The sequence below is a fragment of the Callorhinchus milii genome, unplaced genomic scaffold, assembly GCF_018977255.1.
Source record: "Callorhinchus milii isolate IMCB2004 unplaced genomic scaffold, IMCB_Cmil_1.0 Scaffold3, whole genome shotgun sequence".
NCBI lineage: Eukaryota > Metazoa > Chordata > Chondrichthyes > Chimaeriformes > Callorhinchidae > Callorhinchus > Callorhinchus milii.
In genome coordinates this window covers 94,527,539-94,551,609 of record NW_024704744.1, presented here as the reverse complement: position 1 = coordinate 94,551,609, position 24,071 = coordinate 94,527,539, and the positions used below count along the sequence as shown (strand labels likewise).

Genomic DNA, 24,071 nt, shown 5'->3' with positions numbered 1-24,071 from the left:
CATTCATACAGCAGCCCCTCACCCAGGATAGTATCCCAGAGCGCTTGACGGTGACGGAGCACAAACCCGAGCTGTGGTGGGGGGGGGGGGGAGGTGGGGAGTTGACCGTAGTCACGGGTCGAAGAGGAAGCTCTTCAGCTGTGATCTGAAGATGGGAAAGGAAGGGACAAGATGGAGGGATAGAGGAAGAGAGTTCCAGAGTTTCGCGGCGTCGAGGCTGAAAGCTTGGCCACCGGTGGTGGAAGGGAGGGCACGAGCGATATGCTGAGTCCAATAATGTACAGGAGCTGAAATCACATTTATAGGTTAAATAACACTTTTCCTTTGGTCAATGCAGTGTTGCGACTCATGCGGAAACCCATCACGTTGCTTTATCGGTATCCAAACTGAGTTCCGCGCGTCCCACCTACACATGGAAATTCCATGGAACGGAATGCACACTCTCTTCCCGGAGGGACGCATCTGACTCTTATCTGCCTCTGGAGAGTATTAGGCGCAGGTTGGCAAGAGCCAAGGCTTCGGGACCCCAGAGTGTGTGTTGGGGGTAACTGCTGGAGTCTAACCAGCTAAAACCACAGAGCTTGCCATTGAAAGCAATCCTACCCTACCCGTTAGGGCTTTGCCTTGCAGGGTTAACAGGAGCTGAATGATGTAATCGCTGAAGCACGCAGGGCAAATGACTTAACTGTACTGATTTTGTTTCTGTTGCCTCTTGCTGCCAACCTCAATAACGCCTCCAAACCAGTTCTCCGTGGTGATTCTACCACTCCTTACAAACAGTGATCAGAAACAAACACCGGACACAAAAGAGTGTCAACGTTAATCAAAACCGATTGACCGCTTAAAAGAGGCACGAAATGGTGAGAAACCTGTTTGGACCGAAAGCCTTTAGAAAGCTCTGATCGGGCCAATGCATTGCAAACCCAGAGCGAGGCACACCGCTTCTTGAACAGTAACAGCACCATCTAGTTGCACGGAAGGACATTGATTCAGCTTCTGTTCCTTCGTGTTTTTCTAAAAGCACATCCGTAACAACAGGGAAGTTGAGATGGATCAAATTAATGCAACTTGTATCTACATTAAAAAAAACACTGCTCTAATAATTTGGTCACTCAATCCAAGACTGTTTGTGGGATAATTGGTTGCCACGTTTTGCACGCAAACTATACAGTCAATTCACTTTGCAGTGGATTCTGTGAAGCTCTTTGAGACGCCTCGAAGACGTGATAAGGCGCTGTATCAAATGCAAGGATTATTATTATAGAGTGCCTTTCATGTACGATAATATCTCGGAGCTCTTACACGGCCCGAAGGACTTGCGGGATGATATGCAAATATTCTTAAAAGAACTGCATGTCAGACTTTCTACGGTTAGATGCGCGAATGCACCGATTCTATGCTGGAAAAGACAAACTGTACATTTTGTGGACGAAACGCAGCAGTCAATTGCACACAGCAGTGTCCCACAAACAGTCATGGGTTGAGTGACCAAATTATTATTTTTTTTTGAAGGGATTATCATCCCCGGAAAAGCAATTGACCAATCGACTAACAACCGAATTTCTGCTTACTGCTTGGTAAACAGAGACGGGCGGAGTAAAGAAACTTGCCCAACATTTCGCCCTGCCGGGAATCGAACCCAGATCCTCCCGCTTGCGAGGCGAGTGCTCTAACCACCGAGCTACAGGGCTCCACATGAAGCTTCTGTGCCACCTGTGCTGCATGCACTGGTGCTTTGAGAGGATAATTCAGGCCGGTGTCCCTTTAAGGACCTACGCAGTGCTGCTTTAAAATGGAAATTAACTTCTTGCAAATGTAGAACTCTGTTGGGGTTTAGTGTTCACTCATCAGCTACTCAAATCACATTATTTTAATAAAGCATCTCCTAATTAAGAAATCGTCCACTAATTTCCACTTACTTGCTCAGACATGTTTGTCAGATTTAGGTCATTCGAGACAGTTTGGTGTTTCAGTGCTGATTACACTATGACAGGTAAATAAATAAATGATAAGCCTTTCATTTGATACAGCGCCTAGTCACGTCTTCGAGACGTCTCAAAGCACTTGACAGAATATACTGTAGAGTGAATTGACTGCATATTTTGTGGGCGAAACGCGGCAGCCAAAACAGTCGTGGATTGAAGTGAATCATTTTATTATTTTGTTTTTTTTTTCTTGAGGGATTATTATCAGTCGTGTGGAGTAAGGAAACTTGCCCAAGGTTTCGTCCTGCCGAGAATCGAACCCAGGTCTGTCGCTTGCGAGGTGAGCGCTCTAACCACTGAGTTACAGGACTCCACAGGTCGACTGCAAAGCCAGAAGGGCTACAAAATCAAATCTTTTCGAAAGAACTGAATACGCTGGGAGCCTTACTGAATAGGATACCACTTTGTTAGCCCAGTACAATCAGATGTGCACATTTCTCTTCCAACACTTTGCAGGGATGCAAACAAAAGTGTCTCTGAATACTATCCGGAATAAGATAGAACCGTTGAATCTATATTTTGAAACTAATTTATAAATGCAGTGTCTGGCACCTTCTCTCCTAAAATCTCTTCCCCTTGCACCCTCTCTCCCCAACTTCAAAACCCTCTTAAAATTGTATCATGTTTGGCAGCGTTGTGTATTTCCCCTCCTTTCCTGCTTGGGTCTCTCCTCTGTCTCGATGAAGCACTTTCAGATGTTCATCTCTAATAATAATAATAATCATTGCATTTACTATAGCACCTTATCACATCTTCGAGCTTTCAAAGTGCTTCACAGAGTGTAAAGTGTTTGACTGTATATTTCGCTGGCAATACATGCCACCAATTGCGCACAGCAGTGTCCCGCAAACAGTCGTGGATTGAATGACCAAATTACGACTATTATTATTTTTTCTTAAAGGGATTATTACCCCCGGAAAATAATCCTCCTAGGTGAAAGATGCTACTTAAGGATTGTTGTTGTACTTGACAGTACTGTGAAATGTGGTTAATTGAATATCGGATAATTGAACAGCTCAGTTTATAGAACAGAATCCAGAGTTTCGGGAGATGAGTCTTCTTACGTTTAGTCTGGTTACATGAATAATTTGGTTTATTGAATAATTTTCGCTGTCAAATTGAATACTCAATTAGCAAAAATTCGCTGTATTCAAAGCTACACTTTCTTCTGAAAGAAAATGAGGAGGATCCCGATCGTCAGTTGATTGATGGATCACTTTTCCGGTGATAATAACACCTCCCCCCCCAAATAATAATAATAATAATTTGGTCACTCAATCCACGACTGTTTGTGGGACACTGCTGTACCGCAGTAGCCACAGCAATGTCCCACAGACAGCCATGGGGTGATTGATCAATTTTTATTTGGGGGAATTGTTGGTCGGGACACAGGGAGAAACTCCCTTTTCCTTTCGAATAGCTCCGTGGGATCTTTAACGTCCACCTGAACAGGCAGTACAGGACCTCAGTTCAACATCTCATCGGACGGGTGGCAGGTCGGACAACGCAACACACCCCTAGCATTGCATTGGAGTGTTAAGACTATGAGATTCAAAGTCCTGACCTGGGGCTTGAACCCACCACTTTCTGACGGAAGAGGCAAGAATGCTAACACAGAGCCCGGCCGAAGCACCATATTATCACGTGTCAGTTAATCTCATCTCTGCATCACAAAAAAATACATAACACAAAACAAATTTCCTAGGAAAAGGGGCATTACGTCAGCAGAATTCTTTGAAATGTGTTCTGCTTCAAATGTAAGGTGCTATTTACATACCTGGCGCACAAGAGAGGGGCTGTGAGACACATCCATTGTTACAAAATGCGGTCAAAGTTGCATTTCAAAATCTGTGTTGGTTTACGAAATATCCACAACAACAGTTTATGTGTGTGTCAGCCCGGCTCAGGGAGTAACATTCCTGCCTCGGAGGCCCCCGGCGGTGAAGGGAGCACATTAATGTGGATACTTTGGAAAGGTGAGAATCAAAAGGTGTTCTTCGTCCGAATCTCTCTCGCGACCGACTGGAAAGGGTTGGGAGAATGCGCCAATCCCATTCGCGGTTATAATAATAATCATAATCCTTGCGTTTGACACAGAGCCTTATCACTTCTTCCAGACGTCTCAAAGCGCTTCGCAGAATATTCTGTGAAGTATATCGACTGTATATTTTGTGGGCGAAACGCGGGCAGCCGATTGCGCACAGCAGCGTCCCCACAAAACAGTCGTGGATTGAAGAGACCAATTTTTTATTATTTTTTTTGAGGGATCATTACCCCATGAAAAACGATCCGCCGATCGACTGACAACCGGGTTCCTACTTACTGCCAGGTAAACAGAGGCGTGTGGAGTAAAGAAACTTGCCCAACATTTCGCCCTGACGGGAATCAAACAGTGCTCTAACCGCTGAGCTACGGTTCTTTTAAGAATATTTATGTATTATCCTGCAAGTCCTTAGGGCCATGATCCTGCTCAACTGGAAATCATTGTTGGAGTCTGCGTGTACACAAGGATAAGATCAAGCACAGTTATGATATGACTGATATGATATATCTCACAGTTATGAGACCGTGTAACACGCCGGTAGAATGAAAACCAAGCAAAACGTCTTCAGGAGAAGGGGAGAAAATTGGAGGAGAAATATCGGTCCAATTTTGATTTAAAATTTGATAGGTTATGCATATCCTAAAGCCTTAGAGCAACACCGAGGTTAATTTGTACTTGGCCACGACCTTTGCCTTGATTGCTGCACAATCTTCCCGTTCATCAAGTTTACAACAACCCTCTGGTAGAGGATAATATAGAGATGACCTTTAAAATGAGAACAAAATGGAGCCCGGAGGAAAGGAGCAGCAAGTTGTTATCAGGGCAGAGATGTTAGAAAGGTAGAAAATGCAGAAAAATTGAAAATGATTACAAAAATGTTTAAATGAAACAATAAGAGGATAGAGAAGAGAAAATAGAAAGTAATGTGAAAACAGGTTAAAGCACAGATTTTTATTGCTTTACTTTTTTTGTATCCATCGTGGTAATTTATAGAGAGTATTACAATAATTCCTGAGTAATTACTGTAATATTTTTTCAGTGTCACTGTGCATAGGCAGGGAAACTGCAAAACCTAGTTCTGTTGTCCTTTGGCACTCTAAGGATTAACACTATGTGATGTTTCCTTGTCCGTACTTTTAACATTTTAAGTTTTCTTCTTTGCAGTGAGTTTATCCTAATGCCACGATCAACAATCCTCCAGATAAAATTGCTCATTCACCTCATGGTTGATTGCGGGATATCACCGTGCACCAATTGGCTGCCACGTTCAAAATACACAGTCACTACGCGCTACAGTAAACCCTTGCGGCACACTTTGGGACATCCCCTCATCCTGAAAGGCAAAGATTATTATTTAAAGCACACTATTCTCCAGCTGAGACGGATGTGGCACAGATTGCTACCACTGTTATTCTTTGAGGCTGCTGCCGGGAGATGTGCCACAGTAAAACCTATCAAAAGCTGCACTGTTCATGGACTGTTCCACTTTCCTGTCGGGAACTTTGCCATTGAAAGCTCTACAACTTTTCCATCACAATATTTAACATGAAGTTTCAGCATTAAATCCGTAGGTTTATTTAAAAACAAAACGAAATACATCATTCACCTTGTTTCTGTTCGTGGGACGTTGCTACGGCAAGTTTGCTGACGGCTTTGCTTACGTAACAGAAGGCGCTGTATCAAGAACAAGTTGACGTACACTTCACTGTTTTATCCACTGTTTCTTTGCTGGGAATAAGTTCCAATAAAAATCTTATTTTACACATTAACTTGACAGCAGATTTGGCTAGCTCCCTTTCATTAATGAAACATAAATACTACTCCACATTGCCCCTTGAAGAGGTGAGCATACCGGTGACCCAAGGTAAGTCTCGTATTCCTAAAGTAATTCACGTTCCATCTAAACCCACCGAAGGTCAGGAAAATGCCTCAATAATAATTGAAGGCATAGATCCACGTGCAACTGTTCAAGATGGATGTGACACTGCCTGTATCCCTTGCGTCGCAGCACTGCTCAATCTCTCAGTTTAACAACACAACTACATTTTCCTGCAATTCATAAAGTATGCTAACCTGGCCCTCTGCATACTGCCCTGTCCTTCTGGAGTCCTGTAGCTCAGTGGTTAGAGCACTCGCTTCGCAAGCGAGAAGACCTGGGGTTGATTCCCAGCCAGGGGGCGAAACATTGGGCAAGTTTCCTTTACTCCACACGCCTCTGTTTACCCGGCAGTAAGTAGGAACCCGGTTGTTAGTCGATTGGTGGATCGCTTTTCCGGGGGTAATAATCCCTTCAAATAAAACAAAAATAAACAATAATAATAATTTGGCCACCGAATCCATGGCTGCTTGCGAGACACTGCTGCACGCAATTGGCTGCCGCGGCGGTATATCAAATGCAAGGAATATTATTATTACTGCTTGGCTATAATTGTTGCATCGAAAAAAATTATTAGCATAAACAAGCTTTTGAGGGGGGAAAAAAAGTTTCAAGAGTATGAGCGCAAAGACTTAAGAAATTACTTATGGGTTGGTTCAATTTTTCTAATTCTACTTTATAAGGTTCATCAGAAATGTAGAGCAAACCAGTCAGCTCTGGATAGTTCAGATGATAATAATAATAATAATAAAGTAAAGTGAATTGACTGTATGTTTTGTGGGCGAAACATGGCCACCAGTTGCGCACAGCAGTGTCCCACAAACAGTCATGGAATAAATGACCAAATTATTATTTTTTTTTGAAGGGATTATTACTCCCGGAAAAGCGATCCACCAAATCGACTAACAAATGGGTTCCTACTTTCTGCTAAGTAAACAGAGGTGTGTGGAGTAAGGAAACTTGCCCATGGTTTCGCCCCCTGGCTGGGAATCGAACCCAGGTCCTCTCGCTTGCGAGGCGAGTGCTCTAACCGCTGAGCTACAGCAATCCAAGGGAAGAAAGGATTGTGAATTTTAGAAAGTGAAAGAAAGTCCTGTTATGTATAACATTTAAATCTGTGCAACCATTGAAATGATCGATGTTTAATAACTACCCCGTACCATTACCGTTAACTGTGAAAATGTACATTAAACAGTTTTGTACAAAATCAGTTTATGGCTTTTAAATTATAAATTATTTCTTTAAAATCTGTATTTCACATGGTGCACATTCAAGTTTTTTCATATTCTTCCATATTTCACGCACGTAAAGGAAGGTGATGAACATTGTAGACAGGAGCTTCACCTTGAAGGTCAGTAGCCGAGAAGGATTTGTGCACTGTTCCATTTGATGTTGAAGCTATACTGTAAGTAAAACAGGAAAGGCAACTTACTGTTATTAAATAATAATAGTGAATTAATGCAGCTGCTTGTTTGAGAGCTGTAGATTTGTGCATTGATGGATATCTATCTGTATGTCTGTCTGTCTAACAGATCAGTTTGTGTTTCAATGCACTGAGTACAAGATTTAATACTGGCGTCTGATTTGTGGTATTTCTCAGTTGGATTCCTTAATGACGAACCCAATTAATACAATCGAGGACTCTTTTTGTTAACAGGAAGGACTGTGGATCAAATCTACTTCCGGAACAGAGTTCCTTCAGGTTATCAAGAAGTGTAACAGGATTCTTCATTGCAGAATCTCTTTAAGAATGCCTTGGGACATCCTCCTGATGCGAAAGGCGCGATTACAAATGTAATTTGTTGTTGTTGTGACACCCCGTTGTTTGATAACTAATCATTGAGATCACGCTAAAAGCTTTACTATTCAAAGCTGTTGGTACTTACTCAGCTTTTACGGTTTTCCTCTTGGAGCAATAGTAACAAATAGGGAAAGAAAGTAAAAGCAACAGTAGGAGCGAGATTCCTATTCCCAATAGCAGTTTTAGCAGCAATCTGTTCCGATCGCTGTTCTCTGTTACCTCTCCGTTACTTGTGCTATTATCCAACGTCTTACCTGCTTAAAAAAGTAGAAATTGAGACAATTCAGAGACACCGAGGAATAATTTGGCAAATGACATGTTCGATCCACGCTGAGTAAAACATCTTATACGAATGCTCAAACCTCCGAGACCTCTTTTATGCAGTTTAAAAAGCAATGGAATTTCACATATCACTTCCATCAAAAATAATCAACAATGCATTTGATGGAGTGCTTTGTCACATCGTTGAGACATCTCAAAGTGCTTCACGCGATATACTATAAAGTGATTTTGACCGTGTGTTTTGAAGGCGAAAAGCGGCACCCAGTTTGGGCACAGCAATGTCCCACAAACAGCCTGAAATTGGCCGGGGAGAATCTTCCTTTTCCTTTCCAGGCAGTTGGGACCTTGGTTTAAAATCTCATACAAAGGATGTCCAAGACAAAAATAACCCTCATTATTCATCTAAACAATAATCTACAAGATTTCCCCCCTCCCCCCATAAATGTTTTCTAACAACTTACTGAAGACTTGCACTTTAATGCTCCATTTATACTGCTGGAAGCGGGTTACATACAACTTTTGGCAGTAAATCGATTTGCAACGTTGAAGAGCATTTTATTCCCTGCTTCAAACTGACATTTGCCAGGGTTGCAGAGAGCTTTGTGCATGCACAGAACCCTGTTAACCACCACTACACACTGTTTACTCTTTAATTTTATAAAAGAGCCGGGAGTGAGGCAAATGTTTCACTTGCATTTCGAAGCTTGACATAGATATTGACACTCTGTAGAAAGGGTGGGTTAAGTGCGCTAAAGGTCCTTTACTTGTTCCATTCAATTTGATCTTTGTTTCCTTTTTTAGCAATTCAACACTGTACAGTAAGTGATCCCTCACTATTTGACAGGGCACGTGCAGACCCGACACTTCTGCCATCCTCATAAAAATCTTTGAATTAATCAATTCATACCACTGAAGCACAACTGGGATTCCACGTCAGTAGTTTCGTTGCAAACACACTTGAAGCTACCATATGTGTTCACGCACTTTGCTTTCCCATCACAGTGTCCCTCTCCGCTGGCACATTCGTCCAAATCTATGGAGTGTATAGAATGAACATGATCATATTCTGATGTGACCGAATAATAAGTTGCTCTTGCAACAGCAACTTGCACTTATACAGTGCCTTTCAGTCAGGTAGTTTTTTGGAGCTCTTAGAACAGTGTGGTCCAGCTGGAAATAGAGGGGAGGTGACCAAAGGCATAATCGAAGAGGAAAGTCTTTGGGTGCAATTTAAAGATGGGCAAAGAGGGGGGTCCAAACAGAGGAATTGAGACAGGGAGTTCCAGCGATTCAGGGCACAGCACCTTTTTTTGTTAAAAAAAACCCATACATCTCAAAGAGCTTTACAAAATAAAATTGAAACGAGGTGAATGTTAACACAGGTCAATGTGGCAGTAACCCGCACCATCTATATCCAGCAAACAACACTGGGACAAGATTAATTTGAAAAATTGGGTGTACGTTTGGATTAGGAAGCAAATATCAACCAGATTAACTGACTGGAAGACTGCAAGTATCTTTGAACTAGCAGTGGCAGCAGCCGAATCACAACGCAGATAGAACCTAAAGTTAAATACACAACAATAACAACAACAAATTACATTTGTTACAGTGCCTTTCACGTCGGGAGAACATCCCAAGGCGCTGGACAGTCAGGGATTTGGACCCGAGCAGGGGGTTGGGATCAGTAGGGGTGGAGGGCAGAGAGGGGTAGAAGTGTGGCCGAATAATAATTCTTGCATTTGATATAGCGCCTTATCAAGTCTTCGAGACGTCTCAAAGCGCTTCACAGGATATACTGTAAAGTGAATTGACTGTATGCTTTGTGGGCCAAACGTCATTATTGTGTGACTCATAATTATTAATGAGCTGAGCTAGTATCCTGTGATCCCGAAAACGTGATCGAAAAGATGTCCTAAGGCCGGCTTTAAAGGTGCGTATCCTTTTGACAAAACAGCTAAAACGTACCTTCTACTGAGACGGATGTTGGGTCAACCTCATTGTACTGTTCTAGGAAGTCCTGGATATACCAGTGAGGTGTGTCGCTGGAAACATTCACCTGTATTCAGTTGAAGGACCTCCATTTGGGAATGACTTCAAGCTGAGATTGTAGAATTTGTTTTGAAACCCAAACACCAAAGCGGAATTAAGCTGCAGATGGAAACGAAAGGAGTTACACAATGGGTCGATTCCTTCAAATACAGATTAGATAGTTTCCTTTTAGGATATAACATTATGGGGTATAGTACATAGGTAGATGGGGACATGTGTGCATGCGACCAGCAGGAAGGTGGAAGGCAAACTAGTTGGACCTTCATCTCTTTTTCCTCTAGCATTTCTTTTGTTCTTATCGTGGTGGGTCTATATAGGTTCACAAACTCAATCAAGTCCTTTTTTTTAATATCCAGTGGCATCACAGCAGGTTACAGCTGACCACAAACGTAACAAGGGCAGAATTTGACCCTTGTGGTCGCTGGGAGATCAGAATATGTTGATCTGGATTTGTACTGAGGACACCAAAGGGTTTGACCCGAGAGCTTGTCAGTAGTCTACTGCATTTCTCTAATAACCTTGATTCAGCCACAAATGGTTATTTCTAGATTTCAACTGAATAACTAAAGACCGTAGAAATGTACGAGACAGTGAAAGGTCATTCAACCTATTTTTTTTTTCATGTTGATGTTAGCTCCTCCAGGAAGTCATCCTTCCTAATCCCAACTCGCTCTTCTCCTCATACCCTCTAATATCTTTCCCTTGCATGTGCTTGTCCATTCAATTCTGCTCTAACAGTCACCCTTGATAAGCCTCTTGGAGAAGAAGTTCTTCCAAACCTCTTGTTTTACACCCCAAGTCACAATCCTAAATTCAACTTTTGTCTGGATATAATAGTAATAATAATCCTTGCATTTGATACAGCGCCTTATCACATTGTCGAGACGTCTCAAAGCGCTTCACAGAATATACTGTAAAGTGAATTGATTGTATATTTTGTGGGCGAAACGCAGCAGCCAATTGCTCACAGCAGCGTCCCCACAAACAGAGGGGGAAATCGAGAGCTGGAATGAATTACCAGGAAAAGGTGGGTGAGGCCAGGACACGGGAGTCATTTCAGAAACAGTTTGATACTGTAATAGTGTTGGTATTTTAAAAGGATGAAGTGTGTGTGTGGTGTGGGTATGTAATGTGGTGTGTGTGTGGGTGTGAGGGAGATAGAGTAGGGCTAATTTATTTGGCTATGTGATCATTTTCATCTTCACCGGGCTGATGTGTTGCTAAATTATAGCCTCCGAATGGGTTTAACAATATTTTGCTTGTATTTTAGTTGCAGAATTTAGAAAATATTAAAGTAGTTTTCCAAAGAAACAGCAAACCTTGGTAGTATATTCTTTGTCATACTTCATGAATAAATCACTGTTAGAATTCGTGAGAGCAAATGACTTGTTCACATTCTTCCACTGGAGAGTACAGATGAAAACATTCCACCCTAAAAATCAATATAAAATATAAGATACTTGGAGAAAAAAAATCAATCACATGAATGTTCCCTTCTTTTATCTGACACTGGGGGTCTAATTTACAGCACTTTTCAATGGAAATCCTTAACAAGTCATTCGAAAGCTCGTTCAAAGTCCTTGGTCAAAGTCAAAGCTGAGTCTCTTCAAAAGGAACCCTCTCATAGAACTACATAAAACAGTATAAAATGGAAACAGGCCATAATAACTGTGTCGTTATTAATACTTCACATGAGCGACCATCCTTCCTAATGCCCTCTGTTTCCTTCTCACCCATCTATGCATCAGGTTTCTGGTCCACAGCTTCTGTCGGTTAGTTTTGCATCCTCACCACTCTCTGCTTAAATAAGTTCCTCCTAAACTCCCTTTTAGATCTGCTACCAGCAATCGTTTCTTTACGCCTCCTCGCTTTGGACTTGCCAACAAGTGGAAAGAGCCTATTAACATCCACCTCGTAGGAATATTCTCATACTCTTAACTGGACCTACCTACTTTTGACCCGTAGTTCCTGAGGATTGATGGGAATAATAAAGCTATTCCTTATTAACAAATCTTTCAAGAAGTGCCACAAATTCGACCCCTTGTCTTAGCATTTTAGAGAATCCTACATGAATAACAGCAGGATTCTCTAAACATGCCTAGAAATGACTGGAATTTATATTTCCATTGATGAGGTGTTATTGAAGAAGGGATCTTGTATGAAATTTAAACCCTTTGATCATTATTTCCCCGAAAAACAAAGCATTTCTGCCGAGGAGCCTGGATGCCATCACGATTTTATAATTTAATGGCTCCGCTACTGTTTCACATAATACTTTATCCACACAAAATATTTTAAAACAATCAGATTTATCTGAGAATGCCTGAGCCAGAACACGGTTAGATGTTTTTTTTGAAAGCCATTAGCATTCAGCTGAATTATTTTTCCTATGGAACTGTTAAGTCAAAGCACGACAGGAAACTTGGTGGTGACCTCTAACTTCTCCTTTCTCCAATTTGTTTTGGGTTAAATATTGATAAAAAATCTGTGTGGGAACTAATTGGACTCTGGCCTCTTTAATAAGCGTAATATTTGGAGTTCTGTTGATATATGATACGCGTTAATTAGATTTAACTCGACAAATTCTCATTATAACTATAATAAATGTTGCACAGACTTTCCTTTTTATTAATCAAACAGGGAACATAGAGCTGATTAAAGAGTTAGATACAGCCAAGAGCTTTAATTAGCTCTAGGTTCCCTGCTCCAACATTGCACACATGGGAACATTCATTAGAGGAATTAGCAGATTTAAGTTTATCTGAAATTTCAAATCAGTTCCTAGAAAGAAGTCATGCGCTACAGCTTTCAATGCAGTTCTAATGGACGTTCCAGTGTGTTTGATGCTGCAAATGGGGACACGGGGCTGATTAAAACATGAGGTATGGCTGAATGGTTTAATCAGTGCAAGGTCCCCGATTACATTGAAACACATTGGAGCATTCATCATGGTCATTAGCAGATAGTGATGCAGGTGAGGAGCTCTCGTGGTTTAACTCATTCATTCAGCAACGCAAGGTTTTTAAGGTCAGTCTCGAGACAGACACCCGTTTGACCGAACTTTCACTTATTACATAGAATTACATAGAATGTATAGCACAGAAACAGGCCGTTCGGCCAGTCTGGGTCTATGGCGTTTACGCTCCACCTGAGTCTCCTCCTGCCCTTCCTCAACATAACCTTCTATTCTTTTCTCCCTCGTGTACCTATCTCGCTTCCCCTTAAATGCATCTATGCTATTCGCCTCAACTACTCCTTGTGGTCGCAAGTTCCACATTCCCACCACTCTCTGGGTATAGAAATGTCTTCTAACTTCCCTATTTAATCTATTTGTAACTATTTTATATCGATGGCCCCTGATTTTGGTCTCCCCCACAAGTGGAAACATCTTCCCTATGTCTACCCTATCAAAACCTTTCATCATTTTAAAGACCTCTAGCAGGTCACCCCTCACTTCCTCTTTTCAAGAGAAAAGAGTCTGAGTATGTTCAGCCTTTCCTCATAGAATCATAGAATGTTACGGCACAGAAGGAGGCCATTCGGCCCATCGAGTCTGTGCGGCTCTTTGACAGAGCGTCACTTTCACTAACCCCAATCACCAGCTTTCTCCCCATAACCCTGCAAACCCGTCTTCCCCAGATACCTATCCAGTTCTCTCTTAAAAGCTGTTATCGAATCAGACTTCACTGCCCTTTCGGGCGGATCATTCCAAATTCTAACAACTCGCTGAGTGAAAAAATTTCTTCTAACCTCCCCTCTGCTTCTTTTGGTAGATATCTTAAGACTGTGACCACGAGTCACAGACACACCTACCAGCGGAAACAGCTTTCCCTATCTCGCCTGTCGAAACCTTTCATGATCTTGAAGACCTCTATCAGGTCCCCGCGTAACCTTCTCTGCTCTAATGGGAAAAGTCCTAACTTCTCCACTGTCCTCATAGCTAAGGTTCCCCATTCCTGGTATCATTCTCGTGAATCTCCTCTGCACCCTTTCCAGTGCCTTAATATCCTTCCTGAAGTAAGGTGCCCAGAACTGGACGCAGTACTCCAGCTGAGGCCTAACCAGTGTTTTGTATAGATTAACCATAACCCCTACTCTTATACTCTATGCCCTCACTAATAAAGCTCAGTACACTAAATGCCCTTTTTCCTGCCCTATCTACCTGCACTGCCACCTTCAATGAATCGCTTATTTGAATGCTCTGTAAGTTCACCCCCCTTAAGATTGAGCTACCAAGTCTATATTGCCTCCTACCATTTTTCCTACCTAAGTGTATCACCTACATTGAAATCCATCTGCCACATGTCAGCCCATTCCACCATTCTGTGTATGTCTGCTTGCAGTGCGTCACAATCTTCTTCACTATTTACTACCCTACCTAACTTGGTATCATCTGCAAACTTGGAAATAGTGCTGCCTATGCCCACGTCCAGATCATTAATATATATTAGAAAAAGCAGTGGTCCCAATACCGATCCCTGGGGGACACCGCTGCACACCTCCTTTCCTGATAGGTATAACCTTGCAATTCCGGTATCATCCTTGTAAATCTTCTGTGTACCTTCTCCAGTGCCTCCATAGCCTTTCTATAATATGGGGACCAGAACTGTACGCAGTGCTGCAAGTGTGATCTTCCCACACTTGGGATAACACTTATCCCACACTTATCTTCCTCCCCCTCTCCCACCTCTTCAGCTCCCACCCCTAGCTTGGGTGTCCAGACATGAATGTTAAGTGCTTTGAGTCATCCTCTTGATGTGAAACCGTATGTAACGGTAAATAATAATAATAATAATCCTTGCATTTGATATAGCGCTATTCACGTCAGGAGGACGTCCCAAAGCGCTTCACAGAACACACTGTAAAGTGAATTGACTGTATATTTGTGGGCGAACGCGGCAGCCAATTGCGCACAGCAATGTCCCACAAACAGTCGTAGATTGAAAATGACCAATTTATTATTGTTTTTGGTTTTGGAGGGATTATTATTAGGCTCTGTGTGGAGTAAGGAAACTTGCCCAAGGTTTCGCCCTCTGCCTGGAATTGAACTCAGGTCTCTCACTTGCAAAGTGAGTGCTCTAACCACTGAGCTGCAGGACTCGACTGTACAATGATATTGTACTTTCCCCAAGCATTAATTGTTGGTATCCAAGTTGATAAATTCCTATTAGATTCAGTCATCTATCTGCAAATGTACATTGTTAATCACATCTTTATATTCATTTCTTGGTTGATGCCAATAAATGGACTTGGAGACCTATTCCCAGTCTCTGGAATTAGTGCTCCGTAGACAGGTGTTAAGAGATGTGCCAGAATAACTCGGGTGACCGTACCATTGCTTTTTTTTTTGTCCTTTCCTTCAGTTGGTGCCCACCACGTACTTAGCTCACTGTTACAGTTGAAATTGGGAACCCAAAGCTTGGGGAATACTAAGGATTATACAAGGATCATATCACTCCACTGCTGCTTCAAGGTACCAGCAATACCAATGTTATACTGAAACAATGCATTCAATTCGGATTGCAAAATACATTTTGAAAGCCACACTCTGTCATCACGCTATAATTGAATTCAACTTTCAACTCACCTGGCGGATTTCCTAACTCACCTGTGGAAATAAATGAGCAGAACGTAAGGCTGTCGTAAAGAAAAATGAACCACGCCGCGTTAAAGCTTTTCTAAAATGTAACAGCGGCTGGATTTTCTACGTTGCAAATTAAAATCAGAGCAAGATTGAATTAGCAATCCTCACCGATGAGGAAGCCACGAGATTCGTGTAAAGCGAAAAATGAATCTAGAATTAATTATTTTCTTCATAATTACTCATTCCCAACTATTATCAATGACCTGCCACCTCCGCACCTTTAAAGCCCACCTTAAGACATCTTTTCGATCACGGTTTCGGTCACCTTTCCCCCTCCTCAGTTCCCCCCCCCCACTCCCAACTCAGGCACCCGGTAAACTATGTGAAGTTCTTTAAGATGTCCTCCTGATGTGACAGGCACTATTATAAGTATAAACTGTTCTTGTTGTGGTAGGGTTTAGTGCTTAAGTGAACTAAAGCATAAATAAAGCAACCAGATGTTATTGAAAGCTGCCAATAACATATGGAACAGAAATATAATCAAACACATTATGGAGATGAATCGTATGATTGAAAAAACAAGCTCAGGGACATCTGAAGCATGAAATTCCACCTTGTCTAAGCACGTAAGACCATGGGAAGTCAATTATCATTAAGCACTGCAAACAAAAAGTTTCCAAATTAAGACTAAATTGAAGAATGTTTCCCCACTCTGTGCAATTGTAACTCTTAAGACAAAAAAATCATCCTTGCATTTGATATAGCGCCTTATTATGTCGCTGAGAAGTCTCAAAGCACTTCAGAGAATATATTGTAAAGTGGACTGAGTGTGTATTTTGCGAGAGAAATGCGGCAGCCAATTGTGCATAGCGGTTTCCCACAAACACTCGCGGATTAAATGACTCCAATTTTTTTTGAGAGATTATTATCTACCGAAAGAGAGCCAGTAATCGACTAACAACCGGGGTTCCTACTTACTGACGAGTAAACAGCGCCATGTGGCGTAAGGAAACTTGCCTAAGGCTTCACCCCGCACGGGAATCAAACCCGGCTCCTCTCGCTCGTGAGGCGATGCTCTGACCACTAACCTACTGGGCTAAGGTTAAGTGGAATTTCAGGCCTCTGGATTCATGGCTCCAGAATCGATTTTTAATCTAATTATTCACTGAATAAAGGATTCAATTCTGATTAAATTTCAAATGAACTGAAAGGCAGGATTGTAACCTGCACCTTAGGCTTTCCACCCTGTCAGTCAGCGACAGCAGTATCGATTCATCCTGGGCTCAGGAGAACAACACAAAATTTAAAGGTGGCTGGAAAGAATAAGTTCCCGAAAAGAGAATTTAGGAGGAACTGCTTGATGCAGAGGCTTGTGAGATTGTGGAACTAATTCAATGGCTGAATCAGTTAATACGTATTCAACAGGAAAATAGTCCTACTCACGAGGGAGAAGGGAATAGAAGGGTGTGGGAGGGAATAAGCAATGGGTGGAGACTCGTGTCGAGTAGGAACAGCGACGAGGACTGTTTGGACCAAGTGGCTGTTTCTGTTCTGCAAATTCTTTGTGATTCTTTGAATACAATCTGGACTCCTGAGAACACTCGAGGCTTCGCGAATCCACAGCAGCAATCAGAAAGCCGGCGTAAGTATGACGATATGTATGGTAACACAAGAAGGTAAATCTCTTCACACTCTTTGTTCTTGCCCTTTTAAAATGACTTGGAAAAACTCCAGCGCGAATGACCCTGCAAATCAGTTTTATTGTAACTCAAAATTTAGCATTCCGTGAGTCGGCTGAAATTTCATGTGTTACACGGAAAGACGTTGGCAGCGGAATAATGACAAGTCCTGCCCAAGCACCTCAAACGGAGTTATTTGATATCGGCTACTGTATCCGTCAACAATTCTCGTCTGTATCTTCACATGATCCACTCGTGTATTGCCTGAACTCCTCGTACGTGATTAACAGAAAAGGAAAGCACTCATCCCATAATAACGCAATGAGTTTGTTTCAGATTGGTCCTGAAAAGTGTCCAGATGCATTTGTTATTTTACGCATTTTCTCATGCGTTCCCCCCCCCCCCCCCACCCCCTTCACCCCCCAACCTCACCTCCCATTTCCTCTCAACAACCTAGATTAGCTTATTGCGCTGTTATTTAGGGCTGGAGGAAACATTGTCTGGCTGCCAGTTGGCCAAGAGGAGTTCTTGACTGAGCAACAATAAGTTTCCTCCTCCCCTCGGTTACCAGCTAACCTTTCCCGCATCCCCCAAAAAAACAAAAATCTTGCTGAGCCAAGCAAAATTCAGCTTTCAGTAAAAGTCTTGGAACTAATGTGAATTCCATTTGAAACGCTCCAGTCTCCTTCGTCCACAATCCAATGCCAGACCACTGCAACCACAGTTTACAAAGTTTAATGCGGTGATTCATTGTACAGTGAAGCCTAACCTTCACACCAAACATTTGACGATGTGAGTCTAAACCATAAATTACTGAATGAAAATTATATTTGTAGTGGGAGGCCATCTGCGCTTTAAAATGGCTTAAAGCCAGTTGGGAAGGTACTCGTTACAGATGAATTATAATGTATTTGAACAAAGTGTCACAAATGAAAACTTTGTTCTTCAACCTATCCTTTAAAAACTACTTTGTCAAAAGCAGACAGCAATTCTTTTGTGCAACATTCTCTAAGATGCTTCTACATTTTACTACCCTAACTTACGAAGCAGTGCTACTCCATTATAGGGTTTGTGATTTATTCATTGGTTGCAAAAGTAGATATTCTCATCCCTTCACCTACCCTCCCAGTCATATGTCACTTATTTTTTTAATCCTTCCCTTTTCTTGGATAGATGGATAGACATTTCTTAGGTAAGAATATCAATGGATAATAATAATAATAACGCTTGGATTTTATATAGCGCCTTATCATGTCATTGAGACGTCTCAAAGCGCTTCACAGAATATACCGTAAAGTGATTTGACCGTATATTTTGTGGGCAAAACGCGGCAGCCAATTGCGCACAGCAGCGTCCCACACACAGTCGTGGATTGAAGTGACCAATTTATTATTCTTTTTTTTAAAGGAATTATTCCCCCCAGAAAAGCGACTAACAGCCGGGTTCCTACTTACTGCTAGGTAAACGGAGGAGTGTGGAGTCAGGAAACTTGCCCAACATTTCGCCCTGTTGGGAATCGAATCCAGGTCTCTCGCTCAGGATATAGGTCAAGGGCGGGTAATTGGAGTTGAGTTACAGATCAGCCATGCTCTTATATGAATGGCGGAATGGGCTCGAGGGGCTGAACGTCCTCCTCCTTTTCCTATTTTAAATATGCAATGGATTAAAAGGCAGTGGTTCTTGCCAGAGCCACCTGATCATGTCCTGGAAATGCTCTCCTGGAGTTGCACACAGTGGTGTGTTGTGTTAATTCACTGCCCTGATTTCTCCCTTGAGATAGAGAAAAGCATCTGGCCTCTGCTCCACACATCCTCCTGAAGACACCACAGAAATCACCAATTAATAGTAATGGCAATCTGCGGCAGGAACTGAGATAATGAGCAAAATGGGATCCTACTGAATTTGTGGCAGAGGATTTTGAAACAATTGCATCCCCGCAAAATAGAATTAATTAATCGTAAGCGATGACTGCATGATAAATGTCTAGATTTTTCCATCGCTACACAGTAAGAGCATAGTTTAAAGAGACTAGCTCTTTCACGTCACAGAACTCATTGAGTCCAGTCTAAGAAGAGAACTGGAGCTCCAATCCAAATGTGCAGTAAATATGACTCGTTCATATTCCATTCATAAAACCATCTGTTGTTTCTATATGAAATTTCTCCCTCTCATACTCACCGCATGTTTCAGGACGGTCTACACTGTGATACCTGCAGGAGCACTGAAAAGAGCCGTAGGTGTTGATGCACTCGTATTTGGCACTTGTGCAGATAAATTTGTCGTTGCATTCATTTACGTCTGTTATCAGAAAAAAATCCAGACAGGCGCGAGTAACCACACAACTTCAACAATCAGTGTCACTTCTCCAAATAATCGAAAATGCAGGATAATAATAACAATAATAATCTTTGCATTTGATATAGCGCCTTATCACGTCTTTGAGACGTCTCAAAGCGCTTCACAGAATATACTGTTAAGTGAATTTTATGTTTTGTGGGCAACCAATTGCACACAGTGGTGTCCCACAAACCGTCATGGATTGAGTGACCAAGTTATTATTTTTATTTATTTTTGAATGGATTATTACCCCGGTTAAGCAATCTGCCAATTGACTATTAACCGGGTTCCTACTTGCTGCTAGGTAATCAGAGGCCTGTGGAGTAAGGAATCTTGCTTAAAGTTTCTCCCTGCCCGGGAATCGAACCCAGTTCCTCTCGCTTGCGAGGCGAGTGCTCTAAACACTGAGTTACACAGGACTCCAATGATCACAGGGGCACCATCTTCTTACCTGTGCAGTCTTTTCCATCACCAGTGAACCCTGGATAGCATTGACAGGTGTAATTGTCCCCGGTGTCGATGCACTCGGCCAATTTGTGACAAGGAAAAGGAAACGGTGGGAGGCATTTATCTGAAAATTAGTTATTTTAAATAAAGAATTTGTATAAAAAAAAGTCGCGTTCCATTGATTTACTGTAAGATACATTTTCGAAGATGCCAAATCAAGAAAAGATAAAGAAACACGTTTAAAACTAAGGTTTAAAATGGTTTAATTTCATTAGCAAATCAGGTGATAAATAACCTATTGAAATAATAATACAACAGAAACAAAATTACATTTGTAAAGCGCCTTTCATGCTGGGAGGGCGTCCCACTAATAATAATAATAATCCTTGCACTTGGTAGGGTGTCTTATAACCCTGGATCTTTCAGTGCTACTTTTATTCATTGCTTCCTGATCAACACATCAACAATATCCATTCACATTTTTCCTTCAAATTAGGAGGAACATCTCAAAAAAACATTTTGCGAAGCCATTGTCTTGAGTCACTGAGCAGAAGGGGGAGTTCGAGCCTCGTGACCAACGGTGTGGTTAACGAAGGAGGTTCGTAAGAAGGCTTTGAAGGCAGGGAGCGAAGGCACGAGCTGAAGGGAATTTAAGAGAGTTCCAGAGGGCAGGGGCATGGTTGCCTGATCTGGTACTCAGCTAACGTTCTACATGAGCACTTTCCAGCCAGGGTTAGCCAACTAGCAAATGGAAGCAGATTAACTTCCTTCTTAGCACAGCGAGGTGAGGCTTAACTGGAGCACTCTGTTTGCTGCTCTGGCTGCGATCAGTTAACTTAGCACAGGTTTGGGGTAACATTTTGCGAGCCCGAGGAGTCCAGTTTCACACGAGGCAATGAGTTTACCGACTGAAAGAGCTTTCAATCTACACTTTTAACCCAAAACGTCACTCGTAGCATCTTTTTCCTCATTTCCGCTTGAAGATTCACGGCGGTTTGTATTCATAGAAAATACTTGCACTTTTAATCCAATCGATTCCTGGGGTTATTTATTTTATTTTATTTAATCCTTCCCCCACACACCCCCTCCCACCCTACCCCCCCCCCCCCCCCAAAAAAAAAGGAATTGATTCTCACCGTTTAAGAAGCATTTGTGTCCCTCCTTTCCATTGGCGACTGTTTCTGTGGGGCATCTGTCGCACTGAAAGAGCTGTGGACTGAGCACGTTGGTGCAGTTCACCCCTGGGAAACAAGGCTGGCCTTTGCAGTAGTCCAGATAGTCTGAACACTTCGGTCCTGAAAACCCCTCTGGGCACAGGCAGCCAACAATCTGCAATAAAAGAATCACACTTTGCACCTCTATTTTATTAGCAATACAATACTACATTTGTACAGCGCCTTTCACATGGGGAGGACATCCCAAGGCGCTGGCCAGTCATGGATTTGGATCCTGGCGTGCGGGGGATACGATGTTCCAGTGGCACAGGCTTAAGTAAGGAAACAAACTTAACAACCAGCAACAGTCTGATTTATCCCAGGGTTCAGCCTCCATCTATCTTCAAGGCTCAAGAGCAAGACTTCTCAGACTCGGGTATGTGAAGGGTCAGTTGAGGTCAGGCAGCAGGAAATGTTTCCTTGCACGAGGAGAATACTTTAGCTCCTTGGAACGTCCTCCTGACTTGAAAGGCGCAATCTAAATGTAAACTTGTATTGTATGTGCAGCTGGAACAGATTTACCAGGAAGCGAAGGGTGGCTGAGACTGGGATTCAGGATTCATTTAAGGAACAACTTGATCCCACAAAGGGAAAAGAGTTCTATTCTGGGAGGCTGAGATCAAATAAGCCAAAGAGCCTTCTTAACCTAACCTCTCTTTTAAACTTGTGACCATTTATAGAAAGAAGACTTTACCAAATCCCAAATTATATTTTGTACTAAAAAGAAGGGACAGAATTTGCAGTGGAAACATCAACTGCCCAATGTCTTCAGCTGCTTCATTTTACCAATACCCATTTCATCTTATAATACTATAATTAGAATAATTAATGCAATGACAATCCTTGCATTTATGCAACAACAACTTGCACTTATATTTATATAACTGGATGGGGTAGCATCTTGGAGGGATATAATGCCTTATCACATCATGCAAGCATCTGAAAGTGCTTCTCAGGATTTTGACCATTTAGTGTAGTAACTGTGTACTTGTTGGTGGACATGGTAGCCAATTTGTGCACAGCAATGTCCCACAAACAGTCATGGAGTAGATGACCAATTTTATACGGGGCAATGATGGGCAGGACACCGGGAGAGAGAAATTCCCTTATTTATCCCGATCGCAAAAGCAGTGCCACAGGTTCCCCTGGTAGTTTTCGCAGAGCTACTAACCTGGAAAGTTCCCTTCAGGGAAACTTGTGTAACAGTGCTATAATCACAGGCCCCGCCATTCATGCAGCTGCACATCTGGATGGTGAGTGTCAGAATTGATCCACTCATGTGATCGTTCACTCGAACAGTTAACTTGACTGGCTTGAGGTCTCGTGGTGTCCAGCTGAGCAGACCCATGGCTAATGTGTTAGAAGGAATCACAGAGAATAGTTAAATCTTTCTGGGCGAAACATTAGGCAAGTTTCCTTACTCCACACGACTCTGTTCACCTAGCAGTAAGTAGGAACACGGTTGTTAGTCGATTGGCGGATCGCTTTTCCGGGGGTAGTAATCCCTCCCCAAAATAAATAATAATAATTTGGTCACTCAATCCACGACTGTATGTGGGACACTGCCTGTTCACAATTGGCTGCCGCGTTTCGCCCACAAAATATACAGTCAACATACAAACTTGCAGTATATTCTGTAAAGCTCTTTGAGACAATTCAAAGACATGATAAGGCGCTATACCAAAGGCAAGGATTATTATTATTGTCGAATTTCTAACACATCATTTAGAAATTGGATAATTATACATTTCTTATAAAGCGGTAACCACCAAATGTTATTGAATAGGATATCAACACAATTACTATTGTAACTGTTTTCGGGATGTTTTGAATTCGATATGAGTCACGCTACAGTTCTGACCAGCTATCCGTTAATGATTGGTGTAACTTCTTTTACACTGAATCAATAAAATTACGGCACAGGAAGCCATTCGGTCCATTGAGTCTGCAAGGGTACAAACTCTGAAGGAAATGACTCCATTCCCATTTCCTACTCATTCTTCAAACCCTTTTATGTGCATGTTGCTGTACATCATATTCTGCCCTAGCTTCTTTAGTTGTATGGATAGTCCAAAATAGACAGAGGATTGAACTGAAGTTTTCTTTAAACAAGATTTCTTGCCACGTCTTCAAGACGTCTCAAAGTGTTTCACAGAGTATACCGCAAAGTAAATTCACTGTATATTTGTGGGAGAAACACGGCAGCCGATTGCGCACAGCAATGTCGTGGATGGAGTGACAAATGTAAAACTATTTTTTAAAAAAAAGGGATTATTACCCCCGGAAAAGCGATCCACCAATCGATCCACCAACTGGGTTCCTTCTTACTGCTAGGTAAACAGAGGCGTGTGGAGAAAGGAAACTTGCCTAATGTTAGGCTCTACCTCGGAATCGAACCCAGTTTCCTCTTGCTTGCTAGGCGAGCGCTCTAACCAGTGCTCTACGGGACTCCGCAAATTCTGACTAAGTTACAAACCTGAGTTTATCGCTGCTCCCGCGGGGACCGGTGGCACAAGTGCAAAGATAACTGTGTCGTTGTTAAGATCGTGGGCTGTAAATCGAACCCTGGCCGGTCTGTTGACTTGAACTTGGATAACGGAAGGACCGGTAAGCATTGGCGGCATGTTTCCTAAATGCAACAATCAGACAGAGAGATTCGGTTTATTTCAGCGCCACTTCAAAAGGATAATAGGCTCACAATCAAGAGCTTGTTTGTCGCTACTAACTACAAAACCAACACACAGCAGCGTCTGCAAAGCACCTCAGCCCC

General features: G+C 42.2%; 1 protein-coding gene across 1 annotated transcript; it reads right to left on the bottom strand.

The window, feature by feature from the left end:
* Positions 1-6,945: 6,945 nt before the first annotated feature.
* Positions 6,946-22,649, bottom strand: LOC103180843 (fibropellin-1-like). The gene is made up of 10 exons (XM_007896910.2): positions 22,473-22,649; positions 21,224-21,416; positions 20,092-20,211; positions 19,482-19,601; positions 15,628-15,648; positions 11,360-11,472; positions 9,957-10,139; positions 8,896-9,021; positions 7,792-7,963; positions 6,946-7,308 (listed from the first exon to the last, which is right to left on the bottom strand). The coding sequence occupies exons 1-7, from the start codon at positions 22,647-22,649 to the stop codon at positions 10,044-10,046; spliced, it is 840 nt and encodes a 279-aa protein (XP_007895101.2). The 3' UTR covers positions 6,946-7,308; positions 7,792-7,963; positions 8,896-9,021; positions 9,957-10,043.
* Positions 22,650-24,071: the final 1,422 nt, after the last annotated feature.